The sequence below is a fragment of the Ambystoma mexicanum genome, chromosome 5p (assembly GCF_040938575.1).
Source record: "Ambystoma mexicanum isolate Mex_15411 chromosome 5p, UKY_AmexF1_1, whole genome shotgun sequence".
NCBI classification, from domain to species: domain Eukaryota; kingdom Metazoa; phylum Chordata; class Amphibia; order Caudata; family Ambystomatidae; genus Ambystoma; species Ambystoma mexicanum.
The window spans coordinates 58,234,615-58,253,635 of NC_090930.1; the positions used below are offsets into that span (position 1 = coordinate 58,234,615).

The following is a 19,021-nucleotide window of genomic DNA, read 5'->3' on the forward strand; positions in this document are numbered from 1 at the left end:
GCAAACAACCATTTTGCTTGGCCTTTAAGACTGCCACTCAGCCCAGACCACCCCCACTGGATGTGAAAAACAGCCTAGGGACTTGTACTAATATGAACCAGTAGAAACCTATATAGAGGCTGACCTGTGGCCTCACTAAGAGCTCAGGTGCGCAGAACGGCCATTTTAGGCCTACTGTGTTGTTCCCTAGAACAAAGAAAGCCATAAAATGGATACACTTTTACTCAAAACTACATTGGTACCTCAATAACTACCAAAGAGGTGAACAAGTTACTTCTTACCTTGTAACGTTCTTTCGATGGGATGTTCCTCCGACGTATTCCTCATCTTAGATATCTCCTTCCAGCTCTGCTGGCCTCGGAAAATTTTTTCTCTAGAGAGCGCTGCGCGTCGACGTCCTCCGAGTCGATGTCCCTCGACAGCCGCCGTATCGACGTCGACGTCATCCTGCCTATAAAGGCCGCGCGCAGCGTCCGTTGCTCAGTTCCGTTTTGTAGCCCACAATAATACTTTCTGGACTAACCAATCCCCCTGAAGGAGCGTAAGCTGCAACAACAAGGGAAGTAGAACTGCGGGGATGGATGGGAGGGTCGATGAGGAATACGTCGGAGGAACATCCCATCGAAAGAACGTTACAAGGTAAGAAGTAACTTGTTCTTCGAAGGGATTGTGTCCTCCGACGTATTCCTCATCTTAGATAGGCTCCCATAGCAGTATTCTATTATCGGAGGAGGGAGTACTGACTTCACGCTGTCTTCTATTGATGAATAGAATGCAGTACAGCCCTTCCAAACCTAGTCTCTTGACTGGAGGAGGAATCCAGATTGTAAAAACGTGTAAAGGTATGGACAGACGACCATGTGGCGGCCGCACATATGTCTTTAACCGGCACGCCTCTTTTGAGGGCCGATGAAGCTGCAATACCTCTGGTCGAGTGAGCCCTAAGGTTTTGAGGGGGCTCCTTCCCTGCCAGTTTATAACATTCCAGAATGGCTAGAATGATCCATCTGGAAATGGTCTGCTTAGTTATTGGTAACCCCAGCTTGTGACCTGTGTAACCTACAAACAGCTGGTCTGCTTGTCTTATCCTGGCTAGTCTACTAATGTAAAAACTTAAAGCCCTCCTAGGGTCTAGCCTGTGTAACCTCTCTTCCTCTTTCCCCGGGTGAGGAGGAGGATAGAAAGATGGTAGGGTAATCTTCTGAGTGATATGGAATTCAGAAACCACCTTTGGGAGGAAATTAGGCTTCACTTGCAGGACAACTTTGTCTTTGTGAAATATAGTATGAGGGGGTTTACAAGAAAGAGCTTGTAATTCACTCACCCTTCTAGCAGATGTAAGTGCTATTAATAAAACAGTTTTAAGGGTAAGGAATCTTAACGAACAAGAATGGAGAGGTTCGAAAGGTGTACCCATCAGGAAAGTTAGTACTAAGTTTAAATCCCATAGGGGAACTTGGAATGGTCTTGGGGGATAAACATTGGTTAACCCCTTTAGAAACTGTATTACCAAGGGTAATTTGAAATAGGATGGTTGTTCCGCAGTACGCTTAAAGATGGATAGCGCTGCGAGATAGCCCTTAATGGTGCCAACTTGAAGGCCTGAATTTGCCAAATATAGTAGGAAGGACAAACCCATTGGTGTACCACATGAAAAAGGGTCGATATTCTGTTCTCTACACCAGCTGCAAAATCTGTTCCAACGGCAGCGGTATAAAGACTTTGTTGCTGGCCTCCTTGCCGAAAGCAACACCTCCATAACATCTTCAGGGAGGTCCCAATCCTTGTACCTCAGCCTTTCAGAAGCCAAGCGTGAAGGTTGAGGGTTTTGATGTCTGGATGGAGAACCTGACCTCCCTTCTGTGAGAGTAGGTTCTCTCTGAGTGGAAGTCGAATTGGAGGGCAGATGGACAAGTCTAGAAGGTCCGGGTACCACGTTCTCCTGGCCCAATCCGGGGCAATTAGGATCATGGTTCTCCGGAATCTTCTCAACCTCCTGATCATTTGAGGAATGACCGGGACCGGTGGGAACGCGTACAGAAGCGGAAACTCCCAGTCCACTATGAACGCGTCTCCCAGAGCTCCTCTCGGGGGAAATTCCCTTGAGCAGAACAGGTCGCACTTCCTGTTGACGCTGGTGGCGAACAGATCTACCCGAGGGGTTCCCCAAAGGGTGAAGATCTCTTGAAGGACTTCCTGAGCTAGCTCCCACTCGTGGGAGACTGTGTTCTGCCTGCTCAGAGCGTCCGCTGTCAAATTCTTCTCTCCGGCTAGGTGAACTGCCGATAGAGAGATTCCTTCTTGGATTGCCCAAAACCAGAGCTGCATCGCCTCTCTGCACAGGGGTAGTGATCCTACGCCTCCTCTTTTGTTGAGGTAATGCATGGCCACCGTGTTGTCCGTCATTATCAGGACGTTTTTCCCTTGTACAGCTGGCAGAAACACCTTCAGCGCAAGTCTGATGGCTCTCAGCTCTAACAGGTTGATGTGTAGTCTGGACTCCGATGGAGACCAACGACCGCTGATGGTCAAGTCGTTGGCGTGGGCTCCCCACCCCGTGAGTGAGGCATCCGTGACTACTGTTCTCTCCGGCCAGGGTTGCCAAAACTGTTCTCCTTTCAGAATGTTCTCCTGACAGGCCCACCACTGAAGGTCTCGAGCCACCCTGCCGGGAACCTGAAGAAGATCTGTCATTCTCCCTGAGAATTGTGACCACTGAGTCCTCAGTGCCCACTGGAGGGATCTCATTCTCAGGCGAGCCTCTGGCACTAGGAAAATGCAGGATGCCATGAGGCCTAGCAACCTCAAAAAGTCGAAGGCTGGGAGACGTTGGGCATGCTGGAACTTGGTAACCATCTGTAGAATATCTTGAGCCCTCACCTCTGGTGGCGAGGCTTTTCCCAGGGAAGTATCCAGGATCGCTCCTATGAACTGGAGTCTCTGCGATGGTATCATTTGTGACTTCTTTAAATTGAGGGAGAAGCCCAGTCTGTGAAGGAAATGGCACACGTGATTTAGCTGGATCTGAGCTTGTTCCGGAGAAACAGCCCTGATCAACCAATCGTCCAGGTAGGGGTAGACGTGAATCCCTTCCCTCCTTAGACTTGCCGCCACTACCGACATTAACTTGGTGAAGACCCTCGGGGCGGAGGTCAGCCCAAATGGCAGCACTCGAAATTGATAGTGAGAGTTGCCAATTGCGAACCTCAGGTATTTCCTGTGTTTGAGATGGATAGGCACATGGAAATAAGCGTCCTGAAGGTCCAGAGATACCAACCAGTCCTGGAACTGAAGGGCCTGGAGGATCTGAGAAAGAGTGACCATCTTGAATTTGCCTTTTCTGAGGAATTTGTTCAATTCTCGCAAGTCCAAGATGAGTCTCATTCCTCCGTCTTTCTTTGGAATGAGAAAGTAAGGGGAGTACCAGCCCTTGTTCCTCTCCGCTACAGGTACCGGTTCTATGGCACCTTTCTCTAGCAGGTCCCAAATTTCCTGCAAGAGGAGCGGATCTGGAGCTTTCTGAGAGCTGATCCCCGGTGGATGACTCTGAGGTATACGTAGGAAAGGCAGGCAGTAACCTTGGGCAACTGTTTCCAATGCCCAAGCATCTGACGTGATAGCCTGCCATACCGCCAGATGTTGAGTCAACCTGCCTCCTACAGGTGTCCTGTGAGGGAAGTCCTCAGAGTGGTTTTGGGGCGGCTGATGCAGATGCCGATGGTAAAGAGGCACCTGCTGTTGCTGCGGCTTTTGAATATCTACCCCGTCCACCTCAGGTAGATCTTCTTTGACCCCTTTGAGCCAGTCGTCCTCTACCTCTTCCGAATGCAGAGTAGAAGCGAAAGGACTTGCCCCTCGCAGAGGTTCCTGTGGGACGAAAAGGAGTCTGACGGATTGCATCTCCTAGGGATTTTGCTGCTGCTTTTGAAGTTTGCAGTTTCTCTAAACTGTCATCCGCCTTTTTCCCGTACAAAGAGCCATCGAATGGCATGTTCAAGAGCCTGGCTTGCACATCTGGGGCAAAACCCGACTTTCTCAACCAAGCGAATCTCCTGGTTGATGTACTTGCCGCCATTGCTCTGCTGATACTGTCAGCCGAATCAATGCCCGTCTGGAGGGATTCGCACATAGCGTCTTTACCGTCCTGTATAATATTCAGGAACGCATCCCTTTCTTCTCCCTCCGGGATGCAGTCAGCCGCTGTAGAAGCAAACTCCCAAAGTGTATGGCTGAACCTAGCAAGGGTGCAAGTAGCATTAACAGATTTTAACGCCATGCTACATGCTGAAAAGACTTTCTTTGCCATAGCATCATATTTTTTATCGTCCCTGTCCTGTGGGACGGTAGGATAAGCCGTCTTGACATCAGTAGAGGATGCTGCCTGTACCACCAGACTTTCTGGGGATGGGTGTTTTGACAAAAACTCTGGGTCTGTAGAAGATACCCTGTACTTTGTAGACAGTTTTTTATTTACTGCTGGTACTACATCTGGGGTTTCCCAGTTTGTCATGATCTTTCTCTGAAGAGCTTTATGAAAAGGCACCACAGGATCCTCCTGTGGGCCTTTATCAAGAATATCCGTGAGGTCATCTTGTTGGAAAGATTGTGAAGGTGCAGACCACCCCATGAACTCTGTAATCCTGGCCATTAAGGCTCTGTAGGGGGTTTCAGCATGCTCCCCCGGGTCTGGTTTAGCAAACTCCACCTCAGGGGAAGTGTCTAACCCACTTGCCTCATGTAAAGAATCATGAAGATCCTTTAATCTGCGCTCTTCAGAGGAAAATTCCTCTCTAACTGGGTTTACAGGTCCCTGTAACTCAAATGTGTCTTCCTGTTCAGACAAATCACCCTCTTCTAAAATTGAGGATATAGTTCTCAAATGTTCTGAACTCATAAAGGGAGTAAATCCCATTTCCAAGGCAGAGGGTGCCGAACTTGTCATTATTGGCCTCGAAAACGTCGATGTCGTCGACGTCGAAGGCTTCGAGCGTGGCGTCGAAAACAGAGGCGGAGGCCTCGAAGACCTCGACAGAATTGGAATTCTACTCGACAATATCGAAGCCATCGACGTCGAGGGCCTGGGGATAGTCACTGGATGTGTGGTAACCGTGACTTTTCTTGGCGTCGACGCCGGTGTCGAAGCCGGCGTCGAGCCGACAGACCCGTGTGTCGAAGGTCCCTTCGACAACGGCGTCGAAGACATCGACCTCGTCGACGGAACCTTCGAGGAAGGTTTGGAGGTCATGGTCCTGCTCGAGGGTTCGAGACGCGCTCGAGAGGTTTCTTTCGCTGGGTACTGCGACTCGCGGCGTTTTTGACCTTCGGGTCTTTCGACCAGAGCATCGCTCTCGGCAGTCTTCGAGGGGGTCGAGGCCGCTTTCTCGAAGACGCTCATCATATTTTTTCGGAATTCCTCCCATTCAGCCCGGGAACTATGTTTCGTGGGGCAAGGGATTCTTTTTGTAGAAACAGAGGAAGAGGAAGACGGAGAAGGGGATCTTCGACGTCTCCTCTTCGAGTGCTTCGTTCTCGAGGAGTGATGAGACCCACTCCGAGACCTGGAGCGTGAATGGTGACGAGGAGACGAATGTCTCGACTTCGTCGACGAAGAAGAAGCTTTAAAAGTCTTACCTTTCTCCAGCTTCCCCCTACGCTCCTTCAGGGCCTTAGCTGTCATGGACATACAGTCCTCGCACTCCGAACAATGGTGTTCAGCTCCCAAACACCACAGACAAATTCTGTGAGGATCGGCCAACGACATCTTTTTCCCACAATCTCGACATTTTTTGAAGCCGGATCGAGGAGTTGTCAGTTCCGACGAGGAAGCCATCGAGTACGGATCGAATAACTCGAGGTAAATAGGATTAATCTGACTAAGAACTGAGCAACGGTATTCCGAGGCACTGAGTAAGCGCGGAAAAACGGAACTGAGCAACGGACGCTGCGCGCGGCCTTTATAGGCAGGATGACGTCGATACGGCGGCTGTCGAGGGACATCGACTCGGAGGACGTCGACGCGCAGCGCCCTCTAGAGAAAAATTTTTCCGAGGCCAGCAGAGCTGGAAGGAGATATCTAAGATGAGGAATACGTCGGAGGACACAATCCCTTTGAAACACTGGTTATCAATGCTGTAATGTGGCTTGCACTCCCGGTGGAGCCAAAACTAAAAGAACAGCTGCAACAAGTCAACCCGCTGAAACAAGCGTAGAGTAATATAATCACCCTAGGGCACAAATGGGCTGCTTAGGAAGCAACAATGGGGCTCAGAGCTTCATGGGCGACATAGGATGGCAGGTGAACTTTAATTCCGTCTCTTAGAGCTGTTAGGGAGAATTCCCTCCACCTTAGAGACCCCCCAGCAACTTTGCTGGATTTTGAGGGCTTGATTTTTTTTTTTTACCTGGAGAGAGTGAGATCTTTTCTTCCCACTCATGTATTTTAATGCAATTTTGTACACTGTTTCTTTCGGTTATGGAGTCTGACAAACTCCATAGGCATCATCTTTTACATTGTGTCACACAGCACCTTCAGTGCAGAGACACAGTGAAGACTTTCAGATTTCCCAAAGGTTTGAATGACTTCTCTGGGATAAACTACTGTTTACCAGAGTAGTGAAGTGAAATTTACTTTACTTACAATTGTAACTTTCTACACCCAGCACACACCATCTTACAATAGGGTGCTGGAGGGGTTACTTAGTATCCCCTTTGTCTAGCTTCTCATGTAACATTTTTATGTTACACTTTCCTCACTGAATGGCTGGTGGCAGTGGTTTACTTTTAACTATCGTGGTGTGCATTTACCCCAGGCTGCGTTCGCAGCTGCAGTAAAGCACCCAAGGGTGACATTTTAGTCAAAATGGCCCTGGTCTTTTTTTGCCTTTTTTGTGCGCGCGTCCGTAAGAGTGCGCGCGTCCGTAAGTGTGCGCGCGTCCGTAAGTGTGCGCGCGTCCGTAAGTGTGCGCGCGTCCCCGCGGAGTATTACATTTTTTGTTTTCGAAACTCGAAAAAAGATGTCGGCAGGGCGTGCCAGTAATACTATCCCTAGTGTGACGTCCACTGTACCCATGGTCCTTCACGCGTCAAGGTGCCTCAGATGGTTTTGTTTCTGACATGACGCAATATTAAGTGTAGCACTAGTACAGAGGTAATAAAGTAGATAAAGCCAGAAAACTATGCACCTTCTACTCCACGGGGGAGGAAGGGTGGGCGCATGTGAATCTAAGCAGATACAAGCATCAGAAATACGATTACAGTGAGTAAATTATAAATTACTCACCGTAGTGACTAACATACTCCTAGTCCATAATCCCCTTTCCTCCATACTGTATGGACATCCCTCGCTAGGGACGGGAGACAACCTTTTTCACCAGACAAATCATCTTCTCCTTTAAATTTAGATGCGCTGGGGCGCGGTCCTGGGAGCATGCGCTCCCCTGACTCCACCCACCAGCGCCACTCCTCAGTCCCCTTTGACGCGTCGACAGTATTAACATTGTCTAATTACACTAGTTTTATTAGGGGGGGGATGGTGGGATGTATTGACTAGGATTACTTTAGTCACTACGGTGAGTAACTTATAATTACTCCTACGTCCATTCCCCTTTCCTCCATACTGTATGGGCGATTACAATTGAATGTAGCCACAGGGTGGAGAGTTGTCACTCTTCAGAAAACAAGTTCCTTAACACTGACTGACTGACTGACCAAATGCTGCGTCCGACCTGGCGCTGGCATCCAAACAGTAGTGCTTACAGAAGGCAGAGGGAGTAGCCAACGTAGCCGCTTTGCTGATAACTGGCCACAGAACTTGTCTTTGGAAAGTTAGCGACGTGGCCTTAGATCTGATGGCGTTGGCATGCATGCTTGCAGTGGTTTGTGCTGCCCTTCACACGTCTCCTTGATGGCCATAACCATCCACCTTGCTATGGAAGCCTTGGAGGCCCAATAGCCTGGTTTTGACCCCCCCCTTGGTTCTGTCCAGGTAGAAGTTTAGCGCACGTCTGACATCCAGACAGTGCAATACCCTCTGAGCATCATCCCTGGGGTCCGCAAATAATGTTGGTAACACCATCTCTTCATTTAGGTGAAAAGAGGCAACAACCTTTGGTAAAAATGCAGGGTGTGTTCTGAGCACCACCTTGTCCTTGTAAAATGTAGTATATGGCTCCGATGCCACCAGGGAATTGATTTCACTGATTCGGCGTGCCGACGTAAAGCCCACTAGCAGGGCCGTCTTAATGGTAACTTGCCCGATGTCCACAGAAGTCATAGGCTCGAATGGTTTGTGCACCAGCCATCGCCCAGGACCACATTGCGGTCCCATACAGGGTGTGGTTTGATAGGTGGGTACTGTCTAGTCAGGCCCGCAAGGTGCCTTTTGACCACCGGATTCGAGGATAAAAATACTTCCTCCTCAGAGATCTTGTAAGCTCCACTGGCCGCCAGATACGTGCGGCATGTGTCTACCTGCACCCCTGAGTGTGCGAGGTGTGCAGCGAAGGATAAAACATCGTTCAACGTGCAAGTCAATGGATTAATTTCCTTGGATTGTGCCCAGTGACAGAATCTGGCCCACTTGCTTTTGTACTGGATCCTGGTAGCATCGCTGGCGTAGGTGTAGAGTGGCGCTAGAATACATTTTCTTCCCGAACATCTCCAAAAGCTTTTCTTCCTTGCCCAGTAGTGCAGAAGTCAAAGCCGCAGAGGAGGATTGTGGCTTGGAGTATAGTGATGCTGCCGATATCACTGAGGAATGTGGTTGGGGGAGCGCCGACAATGGGAGGGTGTCCCCTTCCGTTTGGCTGTACTTGGTGTCGAGACGCCTATTGGTAGGTTGGGTAAAGTGTGGCTTGAGCCAACCTTTTTTGGCAAGCGCTACAACATCTTTTTGAAGCGGAATTCCAGTTATAGAAGTAGGCCGTAGCGTGAGTACTTCAGCCAGTAACCCCGCCTCGGTTGTGCCACCTGTGGCTGTGGGATTCCTAGGTACTCAAGCCAGTCCTGCCAGCCACTCTCGAAAAGCTTTGGCCGACGATGGGGTGTGCGGATCCTCCTCCTAATCTGTGTCCACTGTTGTGTCCTGTGGGTCCAGAAGAGCCGGAGGAGTGCTGGGCGCAAAAAAAAATAATAATAAATAAAAAAAAAACCAAAAAAAAAAAAAAGCTGTGGCATGCAGAGTATCGGTGCCAGAGGAGTCTGAGGTGGGAGAGCAGAGGCTGCCTTGACTGGTACCGGCATGGGAGCTGGGGGATTGCGGCTGTACAGGAGGAAGCATGTCCCTGATCACGGATCGTACCCATCTGTGGTGATCTCAAAAGTGCAAGGAGCTTCTCAGAGAACCTGTCTTCACAGGCCGGAGGGGTGCCTGATGGTATAGGCATAGGGGTCGGGCCCTGAGGCTGCTGTGTCCTGGGCGTGCCCTGTAGCGCTGCATGAAGCAAAGTACCTTCCCTGCGAAGTAGATGGATAGGATGTGGACCAAGTAACAGGAGTTGACCAATCCCACTTAAAAGCTCATTCCCCTGCCTAGTCTCCTAAAGGAAAAGACGTCGGGTGAGCTGCCATTTTGTCTAGGCCAGGGGCCATTTTATTTCACTCTATACCACGTGCCTGCGTTGGGGAACTTGCTGAGCTGGGACCGGCTTCCACCAGTATGCTGAGCGGTGGTGGCTGTGGCCTTCCCTGCACCTCAGGTCAAGGCCTGGTAGGCTGAGTGCCCTCGGCTGTGTTGCCGGTAGTACTGCATACAGGCGCCCCCTCAGGCACAAGTCCGGTGCTAGGGTGTAGTCCCTCGGGTTGGGATCTGGTAATAGAGCCTTACGCACCCCGAATGACAGCACCGGTAGGATCTTCCGACCCCCTCGGTCTGGTGGCCAGTAGCTGGAGCATCCTTGGTGTTCTTGCTGGTTTTAAGACTCGAGAGGTCCCTCCCGCTTGGGCGTTTTGTTGGGAAGGAGTTGCCTTTGAGGGGTGCGGAGGAGAACAGGGCACCTACCTTGGGCCTGGTCTTCTGCTTCACGGATGCTTTGGGGTCTTCTGGAGGTGATCTTCCGAAGAGCTCCCTCCACCTGGCTAGTCAATTCTTGAGCATGCAGAGTCAGGGCGTTGCACGAGGTACAGCTGTCCCAGCCATGGTCTGGGCCAAGGCATCGAAGGCAGAGGGCGTGGGGGTCGGACATTGGGAAGGGACTCTTGCAAGCTGGACACCTGTTGAAGCCTGCCGTCATCGACATGCACCAGAGAGGAGTGTGGCGCCAGAGGACAGAGCAGTACCTAATATTGGAAAGACAAAAAAGAAGACAAATACTTCTCCGGGGAAGAGCACGTGGAATTAGAAGTCCTAGGCATAACCCAGGAGCGCTGGTGAAACCGCTCAGTTCCCGTAGATGCGGAAAGAGGACTGAAGAGTGGCGGCGGTGTCAGGTGAGCGCATGCTCCCAGGGGCTCGTCTCTTGTGTATTTAAATTTAAAGGGGAAGATGATTTTTATGGTGAAAAAGGTTCCGTCTCCCGTCCCTAACGAGGGACACCAATACAGTATGGAGGAAATGGGACGGGACGTTGGAGTATGTATCCCTTCTGAGGCTTGTGGATCTTATTAGATCACATGCTATGCATAGATTAGCGAGGAGCGTCTGGAGAAAGTGGTGGGTTGCGAGAAGGTACAGCAGCAAATAGATGTTTTAGCACCGCTTGTCCCATCTGTGAATCTGCTTTAGAATGTGTCTCAATGCAGTAATGCTGAGTAAAAGTATGCATGGAACTCCATGTAGCTGCTTGCAAATAGCGTCCAGCTGGACGTTTGCAATAAAGGCCAAAGTAGCTCATGTACCCCTGGTAGAGTGAGCTCTTGGTGCAAAAGGCAGAGTTTTGTTTGATAGGGAGTAGCAGAACTGTATGCCTTTCACTATCCATCTGGAGATGGCGTTTTTTGAAACGTGATCACCTTCCCTGCCAGGTGCTATGGCGACAAACAGTTGGCCTGTTTTTCTTAGCGGTTTGTTTTGTTTATATAGTAAAGAACCACCCTCCTTACCTCTAGTGTACAGAGGTTTTTCTCAGAGTTTGAAGGGTTTTGAAAGAAAGCGGGTAGTTGGATTGGTTAACATGCAACTTGGATATAACAACGGAATAATAAATTAAATACACAGGATTTAGCTTTACAATGAAGAGGCGAAGATGGGTTTTGGCCCATCCATTCTGACCAGCCGTTACTTACGGTCCTGTCCGTTGCCTTCCCGGACAAGGTTGTCTTTACTCTTGTAAAACGGAAACTTTCGAGAGAGGCGGAAACTCTTTTTACGTCTTGATCTGATCGACTGATGAAACATGAAGATGGATGGGAAGGAAATGGAGAAACAAAAAAACAAAATAATGGATTTTATAAGCATGCATGAAAAATTAAAATGAAAATTAGTGATGAGCAGTGATGACCGCTCGGAAACAGAACTGGAGGTCAAATGAAAACAGATGCAGAAATAAGCACTGAAATCAAAATTTCATAAAAAACACACTGGAGAGACACTTATACATACAATGATTTGGTCGAACTACAGCACCCCTGTAGCAAAGACCTGGGTTGGAAAAACAGCCATGAGCAATCAAATCCTTGGTCACCCTCCCGTTTCACTACTTGTACCAGTGATTTTCCTCTTCCCTCAAACCCCCGATCAAAAATCACAATCTTGTTTCTAACACTATCACCGTTGAGGAAGTAGATACTTTATGACCAGCAAAAAATAATTAAATGGCCGGTGGCCCATTCCAACCCGTACTGCTGCTTGACCAGTGACGAGTGAAGATGGATGATTATGTTTATCTCTAACAAAGCAAAAAGCATAATGAAAACCAAAAAGGTAATAAGTGACTTGGTTGGAAAATAGTCTGAATTGTTGACAACCTTGTCCAGCACCGGGTAGGGACACAGAGGTTTTCAATAATTTGGAACAAAGACGTAAACCTCAAGGAAGAGGGCCCCTCCGGAACTGAAACGAAAGCCATGTATAGAGGCAATAAGGAAGTGTGGACTCGCATCACTGCGGTTATTGTTTACTTCTGCCTGTCAAATAATATAAAGAACTATCCAGTTAAAAAAGTATATATGTCAAGCACCAGAGGAAAATGAAGATTGTGCCCCGCATAATATTCCAAAATAAGAAATTTGTTCACGCGACCATAGGCTGAACAGAACCCCATTACTCTTCGTTAGGGACTACTGCACTAGGAGCACAGCCATCTTTCTGCAATCCGTTTGGGGGTGCGGTTCCATGAAAGAGGCCATGCCTGAGCACAAATCTGTTGGCCAGATGAACAGAACATTCCCATGCAAGTTGCCCATTCTGGCTCCCATCGAAATACTAACAGCCAGTTCTTTGAGGGATTTACAACAAACGTTACTCACTACCTACTGTACTACTAGTCCATAGAACCCCTTCTTCCATACTTGTGAAAGTTATCTGCGCTGAGAGAAGACAGGAGCCATTCTCCAGGCAAAGGAAAAACTCACTTACTTTTAATTGGCTAGTGTAACTGCGTGCTCATATTGCTACGCCCCCCTTTTTCCATGCCATAGGCCTTACCAGAATGAGGTTTAGTTGAGAGGGTAAGGTAGCAGTGTGACAAATTGGATTATGTAATGCAGCAGTACAAGGACGAGTGAAAATGCCAACTCAGGCCTTACTTCTACAAGCCAAGAGCCAACGCAATGAAAGTTTAAACAGGCACAGTTAAGAGATATACTTCCTTTGCCTCCTGTGGTAACTTGGGCTGAAAGAAGGCCATGCTCTTAAGAGAGTTGTGAATGTGATCCAGTAGTGACCCAAACAGTAATACAGCCCAAAATAAAGGGAATGCCTAATCAAGTTTTTAAAAAATGTATATGCTTTAATCAAACACACCAGCTACAATAGAACTAGATAAAGAAAAACCAGAGGCAACTTGCGCATACAGTGATTTTCAAAAACTGTGACAACGTTTTACCGGCCAATTAGTGCTGGTACATTCCACGTTTTCAATTGTGTTGTGCCATCAGGCTGGTGGGGCCTGTGTAGTTACCTATTTTTTTTTAAAAAAGGGAATCAATATTCATGAACAGAACAGCCAACATGTGTTTCAACCAAAGGAAGGGTCTTCGTCAAGGCAATAAGGGTGGTCTGAGGTCCACCATTGCAAACGGTCTTATGCTTGCGCGACCACTTGGGAAATTACGAATTTATAAGCACAATAATCTCAATTTAGACTTGGGAATAGTGAAATATCTTTAGGTCATAATAATTGCATTTGCAGCGTTTCATATTTTGTCAGATGTTTCTGGTCCTTGCGTGTATCTTGCAGACGTTCGTTCATCTGTGGGCCGTGTCGGGCGAGCATCAATAACAAACAGGTCCTCCGCAATGTGCAGCTTGTATCCTGCTTCGAAAATCAATGCATGCACAAAGTTGCCTCTGGTTTTTCTGTACAGGGTTTACCTATTTGTGGCAGCTATGGTGTGGCCCCCTACCAAGGCACATGCAGCAGGGATTATGACCACATTATAGACTAAATCCAAACCCGGCGCAGGTGATGAACCAGTTCATCGCCCACCCCCATTGCTCTACAACAGTACTAACTACAAAACACTGTACACAACCCAGCCCTGTGGAAAGACAGAGAAAAAGAAACAGACTGAAGAAAGAAGCACTCTTGAGCGTGAATGGGTATTATTCTTAGAATTTAGCCTACCACATTCATCGGGGTACTTCTGATGAACATTGGTTTGGTACGGGGGGGCATATCTTAAATGCAGCCCATGCGCTGCAGAGACTTGGCTGCCACTGTGAATGTCAAATGGGCAACTGATCTCTTAACCTGCTCTGTGTCACTGGTAGAGCAGACGTTGAAAATCAGGCTACTGATGCAGCAGGACAGATACACACTATGCTTTTAGTATGGAGTTGATTAAAGGGGAATCTGATCAGCAGAATACCATTCCAGAGATGGAATTATCTGCAACATACATTGCTAAATACAAATCAGAAAAGAAGGGCTTTCACACCCCTGTCAGATGGCAATTCCTCACAGGGAAGGTTTGTGGAACAAGAGAGACTGTGGAATAGAGTATTGTAGCCACTTCAGCAAGTAACTTTTACTTTAATGCCCAAGGCCTGCTCCTCCATACTTGTGGCCGATTTCAAAGCAGAAACACTCAAAGGCGGGTGGAGGACCCAACCTGACTAACAAAAGGGGTAATGCAGTACTAAGTATCCAAATCTGGGGTCTGCCAGGGGACTGATGACCAAGCAGTAGCATTTACAAAAAGGTGGCGCTGGCTATGCCCCCTCAAGGAATATGCCTCTGGAAGGTAACCACACTTGTGCGCAGGCCCTTTGGAGTCAACATTCCTTGATCCAGGAAACAATGTATATGGCTATGGTAGCCTTCAATGCCGTCTGAAAACCTGAATGTCTCCCCATAAAGGACAAATTTGCTCTCCGAGAACCGAAACTAGCAAGTCCTATCTAGGTAAAACACACACTCCCTTTAAGAGAAGGGGTTATTTATTTTTCCATTTATAGACGCGCACAAAGTCCTCGAGCATCTAGGCACTGGTTACAAACATGATGAAATTGCAGGTACATAAATGTCTTGGGTTAATCGAACAAGTGTGTCTTGAGCCTTTTCATGAACAACTAGTAGGAGGGTTCAGTTCATAGGTGACGTGGCAGATTGTTCCAGGGGTTGGCTGCCACCACCGGGAAGCTAGACCCCTCCCAACCCCTGGCTCTTTCACATCTAAACATCTGGGTGAGAAGGCAGAGTCTGTGGGAGTACTTATCCCCTGTACTCCGATTCTTCCCCAGACTTGGCAGGACAAAGGAAGAGGGTCCGAGGTTGCTCTCACCAGCGAAAGTCACAGCCCTCGATTTGCAGGGGTTGCAGGTTGTAGCTGATCTCCGGTTGGTGTCTTTCACAGAGTATCAGCAATGCTACAACTGAGCTCATGGTTCCTCGACAGCAAGACAACCACAGTACGATCTTTCAAATCACTCCTGGGCATGATGTCCTCGTATATATTCCTCCTTCCAAACTACAGGCTACACCTGAGGCCAATACAAGAGACCCTGGACCACCAATGGACCCAAACGCTGGCCACTGAAAGCTTTCTTACCTGTACTAGTAGGGCAGGTAGTAACGGTCCAGATGGACAACACAACCTCCATGCATTATACAAAAAAGTAGGGAGGCACGAGATCAGAGATGCTATCCAAGGAAACACATAAGCTATGGTCATGGGCACTACAGCACAAAGTTCAGCACAAAGCAGACCACCTGCCAGGAGTAGACAATGTCCTAGCGGACAAACTGAGCAGAGACTTCACAACCTCTCACAAATGGGAATTAGACAAGGAAGAGACTCAACAGCTATTTCACATGTGGGGACATGCTGTCACGACCCGTGACCCAGAACCCCACTGGCATGGTCATATGCCAGGTAGGGTTAGGACTCTGGGTTCATTTGGGGCCCCAAGGGCCTTACATTATCACCAGGGACTCTCCTGGAGTCAGTCCTGGCACCTTTGGCGCCAGGCTCATATTTGGAATGGGACTTGAGGGGACTACTTTTTGTGTGGAAGCCTGCAGCCAACATGGAGACACCCACACAGTCTAGTCCCTAAGAACCAGACTGTGCGGTGCAGTGTTTTAGGGTGTGGTAGCCTGGACTACTTTACAGGGGTAGGCTATTTAAACCACACCCAAGCTAAAGAACGTGCTTCGCGTTAATCTGCAGCCAGCAGCGTGACGCTCATCGTGTTCAGAGACCAGCACCTGGGGTACCTGGAATTGCGGACCTGCAGAGGAGACAAAAGATCATTAGAAGTCCCAGCTTAACTGCAGCCTTCCATCCTTCGATCCCGGCTGCACGCGGCCTTCCATCCTGTTGGCAGCATCTTCAGGACATCACGCTCGCACCGGAACGAAGCACCTGGAGGGGAGAGAAAAAGGGACAACGTTAAACAGGTTACTCACGGCAATCACAGCAGCAACCATAATCTCCTCACCTGGCTGGGCATATCTTGGCCGGTTTTACTCCGGAAATCACCGCATGCCCAGAAAGACCATTGTGATCTGAAAAGGAATAAATAATTCAGGTTAGCCCAAAAAGACATTAGCGCGCCGCACTTCGCGCTGAACCTACCTTTCTTCATACGCTCCGCGTCCATAAATCCCGGCAGGAGCCCGACCTAAGCAGCGCACCCAGTGAACCTCCGCACACCTAAGGGGGAAACAATCAGGGAAAGACATTAATAGCACGAAAGAAAAGCAAAGGCCTTCAGAGACTGCTATAATCGAACTTACCTCCTTAAAGACACTTGAATGGGTTGGCACCAGTGAAGTTAACTCAGTCGCTTCAACCCGCAGAAAACTACGCGCCCCTGCGCAGAAAGCAGGACGGAGAGCACGCCAGACATCGTAACAAGGTGAGGAGGGGCCATCAGGTCGAGTCCAAGGGGCTGGTGGGAGGAAACGAAATATGTGCCTAAGTCCAGTCCTCATGTGTTTTCAGGCCCACCTGCCATAGAAGACATCATCCCGAATTGAGCACATCTGGGGGGAATCCGGCAACCAGGGCATACAGGCGTCCCCGTGGATACCAGGTGAGCGTAACACATCCGGAGATCGACCTCTTTGCCACCAAGGACAACAAGAAATGTCACCTGTCCGCCTCGAGATACCCTGAGCACCTATCGCTAGGGGACGCATTCTCAGTAACATGGGCAGGCAAGTTTCTCTATGCCTTACCACCGATTCCGCTGCTAGCACGAGTACTACGCAGAGTGAAGGAGCAACCATGCAGAATGATACTTGTAGCACCGGAATGGGTGTCACAATTGTGATATCCAACCCTCTGGCACCTTTCCCAAGGGTAGCTGATTCGCCTCAGGGTTCACCAGAGTCTATTGATGCAGCAGAACTACAAAGTTCTCCACCACACCCGACCGAGCCTATCGCTCAAAGCATGGTTCCTGAACAGCGTAGATTAGCAAACTTAAGTCTTCCTTCAGAATGCTGGGACATAATCAAAGCATTTAGAGATTCGTCCACATGTACCACATACATCCGGAAATGAACACTTTTCACCAAATGGTGTGAGACTTCACTTTTAGACCCACTCACTGTCAGTGGAACAAGTGTTACCTTGCCTATTACACCTGGAAAGAGCAGGGCTCTCCATGGCCTTCATTAGGGTACTTCTTTCTGCCATATCAGTCTATACAACAAACCCTAATCAATGATCCTAGTCACCAATCCAGCGATTCAAATATTTCTTAAAGGGTTGCTATGCACTTTTCCACCAACACCAGAACCGGTGCCCTCTTGGAGCCTGAACACAGTCCTGGCGGCACTCATGGAATCACCATATGAACCCATACATAGGTGTGACCTGAAGTTTCTATCCTGGAAAGCTGCTTTCTTGGTAGCCATCACATCGGCTAGAAGGACCAGCAAACTACAAGCCCTCTCAGGTTTTATCGGAAATGACACTCTGAGTGTATTGTACTCCCGACGTTTTTTCAGCATCCACACTTCAAATGCAGAGACAACACTGCACTCACTAGATGTTGCTCGAGTCCTCAAATTTTACCTTCAAAGGACCAAGGAGTTTCGTGCTTCTCCAATGCTTTCTATAGCATTCTCAGGTCGCACAAAAGGACAACCTATTTCTAAGCAAAGCCTTGCACGCTGGGTGACTAACTGCATAATTCACTGCCATCGATCTAAAGGTGACGTGCTCACTAGACCTCCTACAGCTCACTCCACCAGGGGACGAGCAGCTTCGGTTGCTTTCCACGCAGGAGTGCCAATAAAAGACATTTGTAGAGCGGCTATCTGGAGCACGCTACACATATTCGCCAAGCATTATTGCTTGACAGAAGACCCCAAAAAGAAATCAGCGGTTGGACAGGCGGTCCTCTGCCACCTATTTGTGTAAGGTAGGAGCAGCCTTCTCCCGCCTTCCCTATTAAATTGACCTAAGTTGAGTTGCTATACACTAAGTATTCTGAAGACTAACATTGAGGGTGTAAAGAAATGTGGGCATGCTTAACTGCTTGGTATTCTATTCAAGCATGTGAATCTATGAAAGATCCAATGCTGGAGAAGTCTTAGTTACTTACCTGTACTGTGTTTCTCCAGCATTGGTATCCTTCATAGGTTCACATGCGCCCACCCGCCTCCCCTGACAGACTGCTCAAAGGCCCTGCATTCATCATACATGTAGTCTACTTCCGGCTCAATCTTAAAATGGCTCTGCCTGGGGTGGAGCTTAAGCCCTGCCACCTCATTGGTTAGGGTAATAAAGGACCAAAGTGAGGTGGAGGGACTATGTATGTATATATGTGTGTATATATATATATATATATATATATATATATATATATATATATATATATATATATATATATATATATATATATATATATATATATATATATATATATATAAACAATGGATATGCCAAAAATAGTGCTCAGCCTACACGTAGCTGGTGCTAGGGACAGAAATCTTGGCCGGATTTCTAAATATGTATAAAAACACAAACTTTATATATATAAAAACACATGTGTGAATGAAAGTTTGTGTATATATATATATATATATATATATATATATAAAAACACATGTGTGAATGAAAGTTTGTGTTTTTATACATATTTAGAAATCCGGCCAAGATTTCTGTCCCTAGCACCAGCTACGTGTAGGCTGAGCACTATTTTTGGCATATCCATTGTTTTTTTATATATATATATATATATATATATATATATATATATATACACACACACACACTTTTTTTTCGAGGATTCCCGGTCTGACAGGGAATATTTATCCATGTGAATCTGAAAGATACCAATGTTGGAGAAATACAGTTACAGGTAAGTAAGACTTCATAATGCCTTAACAATGGTTACCTTTTAGAATAGTACAACAATTCAAAGGTAAGCAAGAACTCGGCAATTAATTTTCTGAATGGCCTAATT

At 47.8% G+C, this 19,021-nt stretch overlaps 1 protein-coding gene across 12 annotated transcripts in view; it reads right to left on the minus strand.

Annotated features, from left to right (window-relative positions):
- Positions 1–19,021, minus strand: part of DLG3 (discs large MAGUK scaffold protein 3) — a 2,111,742-nt gene that overhangs the window by 276,881 nt on the left and 1,815,840 nt on the right. For 6 of the 12 annotated variants that reach the window (XM_069612435.1, XM_069612437.1, XM_069612438.1 and 3 more), the window contains one exon: positions 11,221–11,320. The exons of the other annotated variants lie outside the window; for them this stretch is intronic. In XM_069612435.1, the coding sequence (XP_069468536.1) occupies positions 11,221–11,320 (100 nt within the window). The remainder of the gene's footprint in view (positions 1–11,220; positions 11,321–19,021) is intronic. 12 annotated transcript variants of the gene reach the window in all.